This window comes from Cornus florida, unplaced genomic scaffold, assembly GCF_030987335.1.
Source record: "Cornus florida cultivar Cherokee Brave unplaced genomic scaffold, ASM3098733v1 CherokeeBrave_3.0.0_Hap2_scaffold_94, whole genome shotgun sequence".
NCBI classification, from domain to species: domain Eukaryota; kingdom Viridiplantae; phylum Streptophyta; class Magnoliopsida; order Cornales; family Cornaceae; genus Cornus; species Cornus florida.
Window position 1 is genome coordinate 29,188 of NW_026775928.1, and position 18,418 is coordinate 47,605.

Consider the following 18,418-nt stretch of genomic DNA (forward strand, 5'->3'; position numbering starts at 1 on the left):
GTGCACAATCCTACATCGCCTGGGTAGAGGAAAGGTGAAGTGCTTATATGTAAGTGTGTCACCTCCAATTGGTATGAGGCCTTTTGGGGTGAAGCCCAAGAGCAAAACCGTGCGGACTCAGGCCCAAAGCGGACAATATCATACCATGTGGTGGAGCGGGTCGTTACAATTAGCATTTTCTTACTTCCTTTTGCTTCCTATGATGAACATTGTGATTTTCTTTTAAATTTTTGAAGAAATATCATGGCAGGGGTTATCTATATATGGACTAGAAAAAAGAAGATGACTACGAAAAATGGCGAATCATTAAATCCAATACATGCTATGCTTATTTGTTAGTTATACAATTGAAGAGTTAAACAGTTTGTTGTACATAATATTTGAGATTCAAGAAGTTTTTGAAGATGAAGAAGTGGCCAGGAGGTGTGTTGATTATAGCTCTTGCTATGATCTTGTTTATTCGATGCAGCTACATAGGGCGAAACCAGCCACCAAAGCAGTCAGCATATGATTTCTTCAATGGCCATCCAACCAATGATTCTAAGTTAAATACTACTGATAGTGATAATTCCGCTCAAGCCATCCAGCCAATGATTCTAAGTTAAATACTACATTAAGGGTTTTTTTCCCACAAGATTCACAATTTATAATGAGAGAAAATATATTTATTATAATTAGTGTTAATGCATCCAAATCCAAATGGAAATAGATGAACACTGATAAATCGCAATTTCAGGAAATGTGGATGAATTTATTTAAGGTATGCCATACGAAGGGAAATATATTTATAGGAGACGGCTTTTTAGTAGGATATAGGAAAAGATCATAGAGGGTATGACATGGTGCATGGTAGACAAAGATAGTAATGACAATGGAGACACTATCCTAGACTTCAGTGGGCTATGATCTTATGATAGTGATACATATTTTTGGCCAAAAAAGATTTATGTTTTATATCCTTTAAAATTGGATCAAATGGGTCAGTTAGAATTTTGTTTTAAATAGAAGAACTGATAAACTAACGTGACAAGATTTTAAGGTTACACCAGATTAGAGTATATATACATACGAACACACCTTTGTATGCTTATGATATCCATAAAAAATCTGATTAAATTTGATTAAATGAAATTAAACATACACAGTGCTACAAGTGACTCACCTGTAATCTTGTTGCAAATTTGGACCTTTTTTTCCCTAAAATCTTGCTTTATGGTTTTGTTACTCTCTGCTCTGTGGATCAAATGGGTCAGTTAAAATTTTGTTTTAAATAGAAGAACTGATAAACTAATGTGACAAGATTTTAAGGTTACACCAAATTAGAGTATATATACATACGAACACACCTTTGTATACTTATGATATCCATAAAAAATCTGATTAAATTTGATTAAATGAAATTAAATATAGACAATGCTACAAAGGAGAATCTAATGTGGTTGGTAATAGTATAACCACAAACTTAAACACAATCTTCATCTTTCATGTCCTCCCCATAGTTGAAAGAGACATAAAAAAAAAAATGGCACTGTTTCAACTTTAACATGCCTTGATCTTAGTTGAAACAAACCTACAAAGGACATTGTTTTAATTTTGACAAAAGGAGAGGGCTGGGGTGGCAATTTAAAAGGAAAAATAAAATAAAAATTATGTTTTATGCACAGCCATACTCTCACCCAAATACATTTCTATTGAAGCTCCATCATCTGCCATACCTTTGTAAATACAACTATTTGGATTATGCTCACACACACACACACAGAAGACTGTAACTCTATGAATGATTTTAATCATCACAACCACATTAGTATTCTTGATTAATCTAAGTATTTAAAAATTAACAACAATGTGAGAGTTCTATTACTGCTGATAGAATTCCTCTCAAGAATAAATAATGAATTATGTTTAAAATATTGTCAAGCAGAACTAAATAATCCAACCAAAATAATTATATTCAATATCATTGACATTCTCATTTAGATAACACAACTCACCAGTTTAACAACCCAATTCATAACATTCTCAGGAGATCAAATCTGATTAAATTTGATTAAATGAAATTAAATATAGACAATGCTACTAGAGACTCACCTGTAATCTTGTTGCAAATTTGGACCTTTTTCCCTAAAATCTTGCTTTATGGTTTTGTTGCTCTCTGTTCGAAACCCTTGCTTGAATTTAGGGTTTGTGGGTTGCTGAAGTTGATACAGCAAACAAATATTTGAACAACACTTGTTGCGAAATTGGACCTTTTTCTTCCCTAAAGTTTCCAATTTCAAGGTTTTGTCGCCCCTTGAGTTTAGGATTCTTTGGACGGCAGAAAAAGGCTTTTTGTGAGTTTAGGATTCTTTGAACGGCAAAAGAGGGATTTTTGTTTTGTTTGATGAGTTTAGCTTTTTGTTTTGTTTAGGGATTGTGTTGATGACTCATCAATTGTTATTTCTTTTTTCTTTTCTTTTTTAATAAAAAGTTCTCTCCATTAAGGATAACGGAAAAAGTCATTTCTATTGTTAAAATGGACCCCACCTCTTATATTATAACTACAAAATACGTGGCCAAGCAACGCTTCAAGAATATGGACTACAGGGGACCACATGGTTATAAACAGCAGAGGATTTGTGCCCCTCTTCATTTCTCCTCTACTTCTTCTTGTTCTTCCTCCTCTACTTCCCCTCTTCATTTCTCCTCTACTTCTTCTTGTTCTTCCTCCTCTACTTCTTCTCACTTTCTCTCTCATTGATTTGGCTTACATTATATTATAATATGAGAGGAAAGTTTTATGCAAAAGATATGAATGAATAACATTATAATGTTGTTGGACTTTTAAGTTTAGTTTTTATTTTTACCTATTAGATTTTAAAATTTGAGTTGAGCCCCATGATTTAATTTTTTTTTTTTAAATATTCACAAATTGACCCATGTGTTTCAAAATTGCCAAAACATGTTCAGTCATGACTTTGCGTATCAAGTCATGTTCTTAACGTATTCAGGCTGTGTCCGTTTAAAATATAATAATCATTTAAAAAAGTGAAATCTTTTAGCTATGTTGAACATGTCTTCGACCATATCTCTTGCATGTATCCGATATCATCTTGTGTTCCTGCTTCTTAGGATCTCATAGTTCGTATAAACATGTGAATTAAAACAAAATAAAATTGTTATTTTGATAATATTCCAATCTTGTCACAAGGTTTTAGTAGTAGCTTGATTGACATCTTGACATCTTGCTTTAATGTTATAAAACTGAATTGAACTTTTTTTTCTATTTATATAAATTTCTTCTAATTTATTTATTTTATTTTTTTACGATTTTTATGAGATACTACCAAAAATGAAATTTTCACTAGCTTAGTACCAAATTATGAAAACGAACACTTTATTTTAGCTTTTGCTCGACGGTATATGTTGATCTCCACGGGGCTTGACTTGCAATTAAACAATTATGATGTGAATGGACCAAACTACTTCATACCTTCTTTAAAGTATATGACTTATTATTATTTTTATGTTACATCAAATTTAGTGAAGAATCTGATTTCATAAACATGTGAGACAGCATTTGGCTTGTGTGGTCCATAAATCAGTGTGAATAATTATCTTCGTAAATAAAAAAAGATATGTGAAGAGTCAATGGCCTCCAACGCATTATTGACTTTGTGTGGTCCATAAAATTATTCCAACATAAAAGATGAAAATAATATAGTAGGTGTATTGTCGTTTTTTATGTGCTAATGTGAATGTGAATGTCAATGTCAATCTCTTTCAGTAGCTAGATTGAGATCGTGCTTTAATGTTAGACTTGAAGAATCGTGTTGCAGATGCCATATTGGACTTTCCTCTTTAAGGTGTGTGTGCATATATATATATATATATTGAATATTAATTTTATTAAGACGGTATATTAACAGTTTTGAATATGCTTAATCTCTTTTTTGAGTCATTTTTATTAGAGTTCAAGATTGTTCGAATTCGATTTATGCGTACTCAGCTTGGATTTCGATTCAAACTCTTTACAAGTTCAGAAAACATTAGTTGTTAATATGGTTCCTATATTTAATGGTCATATTCTAATTTTTCATTTTTTATTATTTTTATTTGTTCTATTAGAATGAGAATTCAACATTTTATTTTCCCCAAAACCTTATTGAGTGTGACCAATATATCAAAAGTTACATTATTTTTCAAAATTTTCTTAATCATGTTTCAAAATTATTACAATATATTTTCAATTTTTTTTTTTTTTTTTTTTTTTTTTTGGTAATTCCGATTCATGTTCAGGACAAAGAACAAAACTTACCCAAATATTATTATTATTATTATGTTACATAAAATTTAGTGAAGAATCTGATTTCATAAAAATGTGAGATAGCATGTGGCTTGTGTGGTCCATAAATTAGTGTGAATAATTATCTTCTTAATAAAAAATAAAAATAAAAAATTATGTGAAGGGTCAATGGCCTCCAATGCATAATTGGCGTTTGTGTGGTGCAAAAATTATTTCAACCTAAAAGATGAAATGAATCTAGTAGGTGCACTATTGCTTTTGATGTGCATCTACTCGATTTTTTTGTGATGTGCAAGAGAATATCTCATAAGTCATAATCATGCACAAGGGTTTTTAACTAAAAATGATAATTCGGAATTTTAATGGAGTAGTTGTATTCTTTTTCTCTTTTTTGGATGGATGGAATGTTACTTTTTTATAAATAAATAAATAACTTTCAAATTGAAGAATTCTTTTAGGTTTTTGACTTATAATTAAACCATTATGATGAGAATGGACCAAACTACTTCACACCTTATTTAGATTTCGTTTGGATAAATAGGAAATAAAAGAAAAGAAATGATAACATTAATTATGAAAGAAAAGAAAATAAATAAAAGAATAGCAAATTAGCAAGGACCATTATTCATGTTTGGATAAATTTGGAAAGAAAAAAAAAGAAATGATAGTATTCTTGTTTGAAAAAGGTAGATAAGAGCGAAGAAAAAAAAAGATAACAATCCAATTATTTTATGATACTCTTATTTTAAGATTGGACTTAGGTGTCGTAATATGTTTATTATTTTAATTGTTGAGGGTAGTTTTGAAATTATGAAAATATTATATATTCATATATGATTATTTCTCTCTGAATCTTCTCATTTTTTGAAGAATAGTATGTTCTTTCTTTTCTCTCCACTTAAAACAACCCAAGCACACGTTTATAAACCGGCCTTTAATAAAAGAAAGACAACATTTACACTTTATTATTTGACAAATACACTTTATTTTTAAACACGATGACATAATTTATAATTAAGAGAAATAAGAATTAGTGATATTTTTGTCATTTGCTTCCAATGTCGAGGTGAAATGAATATGGAGTGTGGTAGCTGCACAGTCGCTTTTGATGAGCAAGAGGTGCCCATGTGAATGTGAGAATGCATCTTGCTTTAGTGTGACAATAAGGGCCCCTTTTCTCTTGCAATCAAGATCGCACTTGAGAATTCGTCACAAAGCCAAAAAATAAAAAATTTATTGGCGTATTTAGGCCATGTCTTTGCAGTCGTGTTATTGGCATATTCAGGGCATGTCAATCTAAAAAAATATAATTATTTAAAAAAAGTGACGTATTTAGGCCATGTCTTTGCAGTCGTGTTATTGACGTATTCAGGCCATGTCCATCTCAAAAAATATAATTATTTAAAAAAAGTGAACTTTTTTAGCCGTGTCAAATACGTGTTTGGCCGCGTGGATCCGATACCGCCTTGTGTCCTTACTTCTTAGAATCTCACAATTTGTAAAGATGTGAATTTAAATAGAAAAAATTAAAACAAAAAAAGTTATTCCAACTTCTTTTATCATCTTTGCTCTCTCCACAAGGAGTAGATATTGAACACTTTCGAAAATGATAGGAGTATTTCCTGAGGTGTTTCTAGGAATAGTATAACTTGGTTGATGCTAGCCTTGTGGAGTCCTGTAGCACAAGTCATATTGGATTTTTCTTTTTAAAAACATATCTTTTAATCATGCAAATGGTATTTTGGAATTTAAATGTGAGAAATTAAATTATTTTGTTTTTTTACTTTTATTATTATTATTTTTCCTTCTCTTTCTGGATGGAATGTCTTTAGAGTTTCAGATTGAAGAATTCTCTTGGTCTTTTATGTATTTTCTAATATATATCACATTGCGGACTTGTCTCTTCACAAGTTGATAATTTTATTGAGATGGTATCTTAAGGATCTTAAATCCAACAAATAAAATATGATGGTAGTTTTCAAACATCCACCTCAATTTTGGATTAGATTCGTATAGAAGTAAAATATTTATTTAACTTCTGATTGAAAATCTAAAAATGTCATTTTATTTTCTTATTATTCAATGCTGGAAATTCAGAAATGTCATCATATTTTCTAGATATAAGGCTCAAAAGTTCTAAAAATGAAAGAATTATGAACAACTAATTATATGTATCAAATAAATAGACCAAATATTTTTTTTTTGGGTAAATTTCATCAACCATCGATGAGGTTTGACTTATAATTAAACAATTACGATGTGAATGGACCAAACTATTTCAGTCCTTCTTTAAAGTATATAACTTATTATTATAATTATTATTATTATTATGTTGCATCAAATTCAGACTTTAGTGAAGAATCTGATTTCATAAAAATGCGAGATTGCATTTGGCTTGTGTGGTCCATAAATTAGGGTGAATTACCTTCCTAATAAAAAAAATAAAAAAATAAAAAACATATGTGAAGAGTCAAAGGCTCCCAATGCATTATTAGCTTTAGATAAAATGAATATAGTAGGTGCACTGAGACTTTTGATGTGCCAAATGTAAATGTGAATTTCAAATCTTAGCTAAATTGGCATCTTGTTTTAATGTTAGACTTGTGGAGTCATGTTGCAAATACTCTATTGGACTTTTTTCCTTTAAAATTGTGTGTGTGTGTATATATATATATATATATATATATATATATATATATTGAATATATACACGGGTTTGTATCTTCATAAGTTGGTCATTTTATTGAGATGTCGTTAAAAAAAATAATAATAATTTATTGAGATGGTATAGTGTGTATTTCATCTCTTTTTTGAATCATTTTCATCTGAGTTCAAAATTGTTTGAATTCTATTAATGCGTATTGTACTGATATTTTGACTCATATACTCTTTACAAATTTAAAAAATTAAACTTGAATTTCAATTTCAGACAATAGCTTGCCTCTTGAATTTTAAAAACATTTTTTAAAAATTTTTTATCATATTTTATATTTTTATATTTCATATATGTAACAAAGTTTTCAAATTTAATTTTTGAAGAAAAGGAAAAAAGCACTGTACGTACAAAGGATTCAGTGGACTTTATGCAATTCACTGTACTAAGGATCCGATGTAACAAAAGCAGAAAATTGAAGATTGAAGAGACTTTTCACTGCCACTTCTATGTTGGTCACACTATCAAGAAATTTACAAAATTTAATTTAAAGTTACAATCAAATCCCCATTTTATGACCACCAAACAATAAATTCACAGTCTTGCTCGCTAGTTGTCCGCCCTTTCATTCCGCGATACGGTCACCAAGCTCAGACCGTCGCCGTTATTCCTTGCTAGCCGGTAAATTACTCCGGCCTTGCTTCTTCCTTGTTCGTCGCCGGTGTGTTAACTCCTTGCTCTCTGAATTGTCGTGAGTTTGTAATTTATTAGGGACATCACTTCAATTTTATATTTTAATATTTTTTTAGTCCCTATTTTTTTAAGTTAAAATGGAAATATGAAATAATTGTTCTTAAATAATAATAAGAATGCTGATTCCAACTTTAAAACTTTCAAATTGCACACCAAACCAGTCGCAAGTGATATACCCAATCACATGATGCATAAATTACTTTTAATAAAGTCATGGCCCTTGGCGTAAGCTTCTGTCTTCCCTCTAAGAAAATTCCCTGTGTGAAACCTGCTTTAACACAAACACTATATGTTGGGCCCATGGACTCCATTGTTGGCGTGTGGGCTCCATTAATTGTTCCATTTTTCTGTCCATATGTCGGATTGCACCCCAATTCAGTCAAAAAGCTACCCCCTCCAACATCATAGCATTTCACTGCTACTTCCTGGGTGCTTCTTGTAAGATGCCAGTAATCAATCTAAAGTAGCTTTAGTTGGTCCATTTTAGCTTTACTCTACTAGAAATCAAATTGAAGATTGAGTAGTCTCTTCAAAGTTACTCATTGTTTCCGTCTCTCTCTGTGTTTCTCACTCTCCATAACTTCCTTCTCTTCTACTCCTAAAAATAATTTTCTCTGCTGAAGAAAATAAACATGGCTGAAGCACTGGTGGGTGGAGCATTTCTTTCAGCTTCCCTTCAGGTGCTGTTTGATCGGATATGTTCTCGCGACTTCATAAACTTCTTTTCGCGACGAAAAGATGGTGAAAGACTCCAAAAGAGGCTGAAGATGACCTTGATGTCCCTTAAAGCAGTGCTCAATGACGCGGAGGAGAAGCAGATTAGCAACCAAGCAGTGAATGATTGGCTCGACGAGCTCAAAGACGCTATCTACCATGCTGATGACTTGCCGGATGATATCAATACCAAGGCCCTTGAAAGCAAGTTGGAGGCTGAGTCCCAATGCAACAGAAATTAGGTATGGAGCACCATCTCCACTTTTAGGTATTCATCTAATGAAGGGATAGAGTCGAGGATAGTGGAGATCATTGATACATTAGAATATTTTGTAAAACAAAAAGATATCCTTGGTTTGAAAGAGGATAAGGGAAGAAAACAGTTGCAGAGCCGTGAATCAACTAGTCTGGTAAATGAATCTGGTGTCTATGGTCGGGATAAGGACCAAGAGAAGATAATTGAATTAGTGTTGTGTCGTGATGCTTTCAGTGTGATACCCATTGTTGGAATGGGCGGGGTGCAGGGACGGAGCCAATGAAGGCCTAGAGGGGGGACGTGCCCCCGAGTTGGTCAGCAACCTATAATATATGTGGTGATTTTTTAAAAAATTTCATATGTAAGAAAAAATTTATATAGTGCCCCCCTCAAATTTGTAGTTCCTAAAATTATATTCTTATTTTTTCTTTAGTTTTTTCTTTTACTCTTCACATTCCTTAAATTTCCTAGTAGAAAAAGTCAAATTTTTCTTCCTCAATTGAAACTTTTTAACTATTTCCTATTAAAGTTCTTTCATTTTTCTTTCCTTTTATATTTTAATAATTTTTTTCTTCTTTGTCTTTTTGAATTTTATAGTTGTTATATATGTGTGTGTGTACTCCGTTTTTTTTTTTTTTTTTTTTTTTTTTTTTTTTTTTTTGCTTGGCAGTATGCCCCCCTCACTTGAAATCCTGGCTTCGTCACTGGTGGGGTGGGCAAGACAACCCTTGCTCAACTCGTATACAATGATGTCAGAGTGAATCAGAATTTTGATATGAAAGCATGGGTTTGTGTTTCTGATGAATTTGATGTTTCTATGATAACAAAGAAAATTGTTGAGGCTATATCCACAGCAACTACTGGCATGGAAGACCTAAATCAACTTCAAATCAAGTTGAAAAATTGCTTACGAGATAGGAAATTTTTAGTTGTTCTTGATGATGTATGGAATCACAGTTTCCTTAACTGGGACCTCTTAAGTAAGCCTTTTAGAGGTGGGGCGCGGGAAATTAAGATTATTGTGACAGACACGCACTAATGATGTGGCTAAAACTATGGGCATTGTTCCAAGTCATCAATTGAAGCATTTGTCACCTTAAGATTGTTGGTCCTTGTTTGCAAAGCATACATTTGAGAATGGAGATAATAGTAAGCATCCAAACCTAGAGATGATTGGAAAAGAAATTGTGAGAAAATGTAAAGTGATATTTGGGATTTGCAGAGTGATATTTGGGATTTGCAGAGTGACATTCTTCCAAGTTTAAGATTGAGTTATCATTATCTCCCTTCTCATTTAAAGCAATGCTTTGCATATTGTTCGATATTTAATAAAGATCACAAATTTGAAAAGGAAAAAATAGTTCAATTGTGAATAGCTGAAGACTTGGTGCAAGAACCCAAAGGCAATGCATCATTGGAAGATGAAGGTAACAACTACTTTCGTCAACTATTATCAAGATCCTTTTTTCAGTAGTTTAATGACACTAGTTCGAACTATTATCAAAATCATTGGAATTCCAATTTTGTAATGCATGACCGAATTCATGATTTAGCTCAACTTGTATCTAGAGAGTTTTGTTTTAGGTTAGAGGATCACAAGTCACGTGGTATCTCTAAAAAGGCCTGGCATTTCTCATATGTCACTAGCGAATACGATGCCTTTAAGAAATTTGAGGCTGTCAGTGAAGTCAAGTGCTTACGGACTTTCATATCATTTAGAGGTCACAAAAATCGGCTCATCTTAAGCATTAGGGTACTCAATGATACATTACCAAGCTTGAGATGCTTAAGGGTGTTATATTTGTCTCATTACTATATATTTGAATTGCCTGAATCGATTGGCAATTTGATACATTTACGCTATTTGGATCTCTCCTCGATACATATCAAAAGGTTACCTGATTCAGTAACAATGTTGTCCAATTTACAGACATTGTACTTGTCACACTGTCGAGTACTCTCTGAGTTGCCTGAAGATATGAAGAAACTAATTAACTTGCGTCATCTTTATATCAAAGGAACTCAGTTATCTAAAATGCCAACACAAATGAGCAGATTGAAAAGTATCTAACATTTAACAACTTTTGTAGTTGGCAAGGATATTGGATCAAAAATTACTGAGTTGAGAGAACTTTGTCATCTTCGTGGGGAACTGTCCATTCTAGGGTTGGAAAATGTAATCAATGGTGAGGATGCATTAGAGGCCAATATAAAAGGTAAGCGGCAACTTGAAAAGTTAGTGTTGAAATGGGATGGCAATGCTAATGATTCACAAAAGGAAAGAGAAATACTTGACAATTTACGACCTCAAGCATGGTTAAAGGATCTCAGCATTATAAACTACATGGGAACAAGATTTCCAGATTGGTTGGGCGATCATTCTTTTTGTGGTATAGTGTCCCTAAGACTTGAAGGGTGTGCATATTGTTTTTCCTTGCCGCCACTTGGGCAGCTACCCTCTCTGAAACACCTCATCATAGGAAGGATGAGTGGACTAGTGTAGGTGGGTTGGGAGTTCTATGTGGATGTTTCTTCTTAGACCAAACCATTTTTGTTAACCTAAAATTGGCTTTATGGAGCCGATCTCAAATCGATGTAAGCCGGGCGTGCCAGAACCACTTGTGTGGTTCAATTGTAAATAGTCAATGTTAGTCCCTTTGAGAAAGTTAACTATCAGACGATGCGAGGAAAAAAAGAACAATAAAATTCCTCTTTTGGGTTCAAAAATGCCTTAGTTAAAAGGACTTTCCATAAATAATTTATAGTAACGTAACAAGAGAATAGAAAGGGGAAGAAAATAGATATAGCAAGAAGAGAAAGAAAAGAATGAGAATAGAGGGAGAGAGAGATCGAGAGATTAAGATAGATAGATAGAGATGAAAAGAAATAGCAAGGATGCTATTCTTAGAAAAGGCTTGAGAAAGCAAACAAATAATAATAAAGATTCTGAGGGTGCTGGACCTCTAGTACAGCGTACACTTTTGTTTGTTTATAGAAAACGTTGTAAACAAATTCCTACCAATAAGTATTCTAATTACAATAAAACTCTAACTCACTACTAAATTTAAATTCAAATCAACTAATCCTATCGAGAAACATCCTTTTACAACCAACCCAATGCTTCTTATCTCCTTGTTACTTCAATTATCTAAACCAACCATATCTGTTGCATTTTCAAAATACTCGATTAACAGCGCCCTTGTGTGTAGCTTCTATCTGGTACAAAATCTGCCATATCCATTGCACCTTCTCCTACAGTCCATTTGAATCCAAATCGTGATCCAACTGCACATCTTTAGCCCAACATCTCAACAGCCCAAGCATTTACTACATCACTATCAATCAAGCCCAATTATAATCCATGTGAAGCCCAACCTTCTTCTAATTATAACATTATTCATCGAGCCCAATTGGAGTTCAAACCCAATTACCAAAATGGGTGTCAACAATGCCCTCCAATTTTGGTAACCGTTTTAACTCTTCGGCTTCCAAAATTCAAATACACCCATTGCATCGTAACTTTGTATATATCTTATAATCCTATCAGTTTTATCTTGATTCACTTCCCAAAACATATTGATTATAGCAACCCATCTTATCACTTATTAATTATTGTCGTAATCCCAACCTTTCAACCACACATGACTTTCCATAACCCACCTCCATCTGCAGACTCTCCTTTCCATCACACCACTTTCTTCTCCAAATTCTCTCCGTCTAAAATCTCTTCTACAACATGACTTCAAAGCAAGTGAAACAAAATGATCTGAACTTGGAAAACCCTTTTCCAGAAGTGACATCGCATACACAACTAACAAAATCAATGATCAAAACCCTAGATCAAAGCGAACTAGATTCCAATACGTTGATCAACATCTCTGAAAACGCTAAGGGACTTGGCCCAGCGTTTCCGAATCGATTTCCCCCTTCCTTATCTCCAATTTATCCACAAGCCGAGCTGAGCCGTACCTTCTTTATTCCAAAACTCCCTATCTTACAGCGGAAGGGGACCGACTAACTCTCTCCGTCAGAAATTGGCACCCACCAATGTCCCAGTGGAACGATTGGGTAGATCGTGTATCAGCAGCAAAAGGAGAGCAGTGGAAAATGATGGGTATCTTTGACCTCATTCAGCTCAGTAAGATTCCCTTTTCCTTTGACCGACCATTATTTTTTGCCTCTTTACACTTTTGGTCCCCCACAACCAATTCATTTCACTTGCACTTTGGCATGATGGCCCCTACATTGAGGGACGTTTGTTTTCTAACGGGTTTAAAGCCTGGAGGAGATGAAATTAACTATCTCCTCCAGGATGAGGAAACCTCTTTTTACTTTCCAGGACAAAAAGGAGCTAAACCCTATGTGCAATCACATGAACCATTCTTGAAAGAAATGTTAGGAGAAGAAGGGACTGACATAGATGAACAAGAACATATAGGATTTTTACTATTATGGTTGTGTAGATATTTGTTGTGTGCTCCTGCTATCCAGATTACCAAGGACCTTACCCAATTGGCTATCACACTATCCAAAGGGAGACCCATGGCCTTAGCTCCATTCCTGTTAGCGTCCTTCTATAGAGGCTTATCTGACCTTATTACTTCCAACTTTGCAAGATCTGGAGGCCCATTCTGGTTATACCAGTTCTGGCTGCATGCATATTTCCCTGAGTTATCCTCCCCCATTCGGCCTACTCTAAACGATCCTTTGCTGTCATTTGGGTATGCTAGAGTCAAACCCAAAGACCACTCCTTTAATGACTGTTTTAAGTTTTTCTATCATCAGTGCAAGATCAGGACTCAATCCCAATTCCTTTCTTTTTTCAAATGTCAACTAGTTCCATCCTGGTTATTTCCACCTACTACCGATTTTTCAACTGAACAGATTGACCTCTACACCAATTCATGGGGCCATTTCTTGATTGCAAGAGATATATCTTGCAACACCGTTGCTCCCCATCTACCCAAGAGCCGAACTGGGTTTGAATTTTACAACCCAGCCTAGTTAGCCCAGCAATTTAGACTAACCCAAATGATTCCAGTACCTCCCTATTTTTCTTATAACAAGAACTATCACCGGCGAGTGAAGCTTTCAAACAGTGAACAAGTTCAAGATGTGTTTAATCGATTCACTTAACTCTTTCAAGGATTTCAGTATAAACCTTTCCTTGAAAAACCACGTACTGACCCAAACTTTGAGAATTGGTAGGCATCTTATATCACTTTTACCAAGACGGTGGATTCCAGTCAACTTGTGTGCAATCTTTTCGGCTCCTATAAGTTCATTTCCTTTAATTTTCAAAGTTTGGATTCCATTGAACCCATTGCCCTTTCTACTGCTCCTGAAACCAGAGAATACAACAAATGTGGCACCAACTCGTCCTCCTCCTACAACCCCTGCAGATAGGACCAAATCTCGCTCTCGGCAAAGTAAGTTTCACATCTTCTTCCTTTCCATATAAACTTCTGTTTTGTTTATACACTTACTAATCATAAATTCAGGCACACATTCCAATGTACCAGACAAATCCATACCCACCAAGTCTGAGGAGACCCATGTTGATTTCTATGTCCCTTTCCAAAGTATACCTCCATCTTCAGCTACTAAGGTAATACCCACAACTGAACCACATATTTACTTTAATGCATACTGTTTTTCTTACTAATCATTCATTTTCAGGAAACAACAAGAAAAAAGACTGTAGGAAGGAAACCTACTCAAAAGGCAAAAGCCAAAAGAAACTTTCAATTAATCGATGATGATGAGGTCATATCCAAGAAAAATAAACCTGTTGCTGAATCTCCCAATGTACTTCCCTTCTTTGCCTGATTTTACATATTACCTTTTTTTCTATAATAAATCGGCACTATTTTCAAAAAAACTCAACTCTTTTCAGACCAACAACCAATTCAAGAAATTTCTACAGACCATGTTGATGAAGAAGAAAAAATTGAGTTATTAGTAGGGCAAAAGCAAAAGTCCCTATTGTCTTCTCCACATTTGGCTGCGACTTCAATTAATGAACAAATTAGAGTTTCTGATGAAGTAAGTTAAGACCTTTATCACCTGTTCTTGTAGACTTGTAACAACTGTAATCAACCCAACATATCTCAGGTACAAAAAGAATCGGCTATTCCAACCATTCCTGTTAGTATCAACCCGAGTTCTCCTTTTGCAGCCCTTGATTCGCTATTCGATTCTGTGTTCGACTCACCAGATCCTGAGTCTCTTGAAATCCCACCTAAAAAAACTTCTGAAACTCTCTTAGAAGTAATTAAAGCTGAACTGATACTACTCCACATGTTCCAACAAGATTTGTCCTATGTCCCCTCCTTCAAAGAAGACCTTACCGAGACCTTGTCTTTTCTGAGTAGCTACCTTAGCTTCTCCCTGGAGGACCAGACCTTCTTCAAAAACTTCCAACTCCAAGTCCTTTCTATGATTACTGCTTATGTTGAGTCTACTCAAGCTCTCAACCATTGTGCAGCTCAAACCCAAGAGAAAGAACTGCTTTCTCAATCTTTGAAGAATGGAAAAGAATTGCATTTGTCTTAGAAGAAAAAAGCTGCTGAACTGGATACAAGGGAGAAAAAGCTTCAGGCATAACTAGCTCAGCTTTAACAAGACAAATCCCAACTCAGCAACAAAGTGGCAAAACTAAAGAAAGAAGCAGAAGTTGTTGCCCCCAAGTTCAAAGCACTCCAGGCTCAAATGCTAAAGTTAGAGCAGTCCAAGAAGCAGGCAGAATCGAAGCTCGATCAAACCAGAGTATTATGGGCAAGTTTCAAAGCCCAATTTGAAGAATTTCATCAGAACTTTAAACAACCTTGAACTTTTATTATCTCATGACAACTATTATGGATCTGTAATGTGGTTTTCGAACAGTTTGCATCTTTTGGGAAGTAATGTGGTTTTCTTTGAACAATCTTGCTTTCACAATACATTGATGCTACTACTTATTTATCGCAGGAGCAAATTTTATCTTTACACAACTTGCATAAAATACAATCCACACTATCTTGACTTACTGGAATTTTCTTTTCTTCCATGAGCTCAAAAATAATTGGCTTATATTTTTTAAGGTATCTTCCATTTATTGGCCTATCATGGATTTCACCATTTAGATCTTTTAACCTATAAGCGCCTCCATGCAATACTTGATTAACCAAATAGGGACCCTTCCAAGTAGGTGACCACTTGCCATAATCTCTATCCACCTTCCCAGGTGGAAGAATTGTTTGCCAAACCATATCACTATCTGCAAATAACTTGAACTTCACTCTTTTGTTGTAAGCCCTCATTACTTTTGCTTTATGAACCATAAGGTGATCTAAAGCAAGTTTTTGGACTTCATCTAAATCTTCTAACTCGGCCAGCATAGCTTCGTTGTAATCGGCAGGTATAACATTGTGTTGTAAAGCTACTTTTTCCGATTTTACATTTAACTCAATCGGCAACACAGCGTCGTGGCCAAATGTAAGCCGATAAGGAATTGTTCCTGTACTTGTTCACTTCGAATTTCTATAAGCCCACAAAGCTTCTGAAAGGGCTTTATGCCAACGCCTCGGCTTGTCTTTTATCATCTTCTCAATAATTTCAATCACAACTTTATTTGAAGCTTCTGCTTGGCCATTCCCTTGAGCATAATAGGGTGTTGAGGTAACCATTTTCACTTGCATATCAATGCCGAGTTGTAATACTTTATTTGCTCGAAACACAGGTCCATTATCGGCAACGATTGTTTCTGGTAAACCAAATCGGTGAAAGATATGTCGCTCTAGAAATTGTATCACAGTGTTATGAGTTACTGAGACATATTCCTCGGCTTCAACCCACATAGTAAAATAATCGATAGCTAAAATAATCCAATGATGACCTTTTGATGAAGGCGGATTAATCTTGTTGATTAGATCCATGGCCCAACCTCTGAAAGGCCATGGTTTAACCAATAATTATAATTCTATTGCTGGAACCCACTGTATTGGGCCATGCTTTTGACAGTCTATACAACCTTTTGCATAAGTCATACAATCTTTTCTCATTCCAGGCCAATAATATCCATATCGGCGTATCAACCATCTCATCTTTATGCCGGCTTGGTAAGCTCCACATATCCCTTCATGTACCTTGGCCATAATCTTCAAACCCTCAAACTTACTAATGCACTGAAATAACAAACCATCATCAGCCGATCTTTTATAAAGATCTCCATCCATAAGCACATAGTCAACTATACTTTTCTTTATTCTTCGGTCAGTTTCTTGAGTTGGATGTTGCAAGAACAAGATGTAAGGGATTCGCCAATCATCATCATCCAACTCAGCAACATCAGTGGCAAAGACTTCTTCCATAACTTGATTTCTTATTTCAGCCGATGGAAGAGATCGGCGTGTAATCCTCATTATCTTTTCCTTCATACCACTCGAAACCCTAACTCCTGAAGCAATCTGTGCTAAATCATTAGCTATTTTATTCATGGCCTTTGGTCTATATTCCAAAGTCACATTATGAAATTGGTTAACCAATTGGGTTACCAATGAATGGAATGGTCTTAATTGCCAATTCAAGCATCTAAAGTCTTCTGAGATTTGATTAATCACTAAACTCGAATCTCCCACAATGTGGACGTCTTTGACTGCCATTTCTAGCAGAATTTCCAAGCCCATAATCAATGCTTCATACTCGGCTTGATTATTTGAGCACCTGAAATCCAAAAAGAAAGAAAACGAAATTTGATTCCCTGTTGGGGATATTAGCACAATGCCAGCTCCTGACCCTTCACTGGTACTCGACCCATCAAACATTAAAGTCCAAGGGGTCATGAATATAGCTACCGAGTCAAGCTCATCAAACACTTGTGATTCAATTTCAGGTGATGGATGATCGGCAAGAAAGTCTGCCAATGCTCTTCCCTTAATTGCCTTTTGTGGAACACATGCAAACTTGAATTCCATTAGTGCCAAAGCCCATTTGCCAATCCGGCCTGTGATTAATGGCCTTGATAGCATATACTTTATAAGATCGGTTTGACAAACAATATAAACCAAAACAGGCAACATATAGACTCTTAATTTCATTGCTACAAAATACAAAGCCAAACATAATTTCTCAATTGGTGTATATCTACACTCGACTAGAGTTAAAACTCGGCTAAGATAATATATTGCTTGCTCACTTCCTACTTCATTTTCTTGTGCTAACATAGCTCTAATGGATTCTTCAGTAGCCGATAAATATAACTTCATCGGCCATTTCTTCCTTGGTGGCATCATGACAGGAGGAGTCGACAAGTATTTCTTAATCTGGTCAAATGCCCTTTGATATGTGTCATCCCATTTGAATTCTTCCATCGGCTTCAACTTGAGTAGCGGGCAAAACACATATAATTCCCCTTGACAATAAATCTCCTAAGATAGTTTACTTGCCCAAGTAACTTCTGTAACTGTTTCTTGCTTCTCGGCGCACTTGTATCAATAATTGCCTTATCTTTGTTTCTATCGACCTTTATACCCCTTTGATGAACCAGGAAACCCAAAAAGTTTCCTACCGATACTTCAAAGGCACACTTTATTGGATTCATTTTTAGCTTATGAGCCCTCATCCTCTCAAATGATGTTTTGAGATGAGCCAAGTGTTCCTTTTTTGTTGCTGATTTCACTACTACATCATCAATATACACCTCCATATACTTGCCAAGCATATCATGAAAAATATAATTCATGGCTCGCTAACATGTGGCACCAACATTCTTCAACCC

At 34.8% G+C, this 18,418-nt stretch overlaps 2 protein-coding genes across 2 annotated transcripts; both read right to left on the bottom strand.

Moving 5' to 3' along the window:
• Positions 1–15,318: 15,318 nt before the first annotated feature.
• On the bottom strand, positions 15,319–16,499 carry LOC132292980 (uncharacterized). The gene is made up of 3 exons (XM_059790417.1): positions 16,223–16,499; positions 15,690–16,159; positions 15,319–15,375 (listed from the first exon to the last, which is right to left on the bottom strand). Exons 1-3 carry the CDS (start codon positions 16,497–16,499, stop codon positions 15,319–15,321), a joined length of 804 nt encoding a protein of 267 aa, XP_059646400.1.
• A 114-nt stretch (positions 16,500–16,613) lies between these two features.
• On the bottom strand, positions 16,614–18,011 carry LOC132292981 (uncharacterized). Its single transcript, XM_059790418.1, has one exon. It carries the CDS (start codon positions 18,009–18,011, stop codon positions 16,614–16,616), a length of 1,398 nt encoding a protein of 465 aa, XP_059646401.1.
• Positions 18,012–18,418: the final 407 nt, after the last annotated feature.

Excerpts from the sequence above, each read along its gene's own strand:
- LOC132292980 (XM_059790417.1), bottom strand. The coding sequence starts at position 16,499 with ATGTGGGTTGAAGCCGAGGAATATGTCTCAGTAACTCATAACACTGTG. Across the intron at positions 16,160-16,222 it reads GATAAAAGACAAGCCGAGGC|GAACAATTCCTTATCGGCTT; the intron begins GTTGGCATAAAG and ends GAACAAGTACAG. Across the intron at positions 15,376-15,689 it reads TGGAAGAAAAGAAAATTCCA|CATTTGAGCCTGGAGTGCTT; the intron begins GTAAGTCAAGAT and ends CTCTAACTTTAG.
- LOC132292981 (XM_059790418.1), bottom strand. The coding sequence starts at position 18,011 with ATGGAAGAATTCAAATGGGATGACACATATCAAAGGGCATTTGACCAG.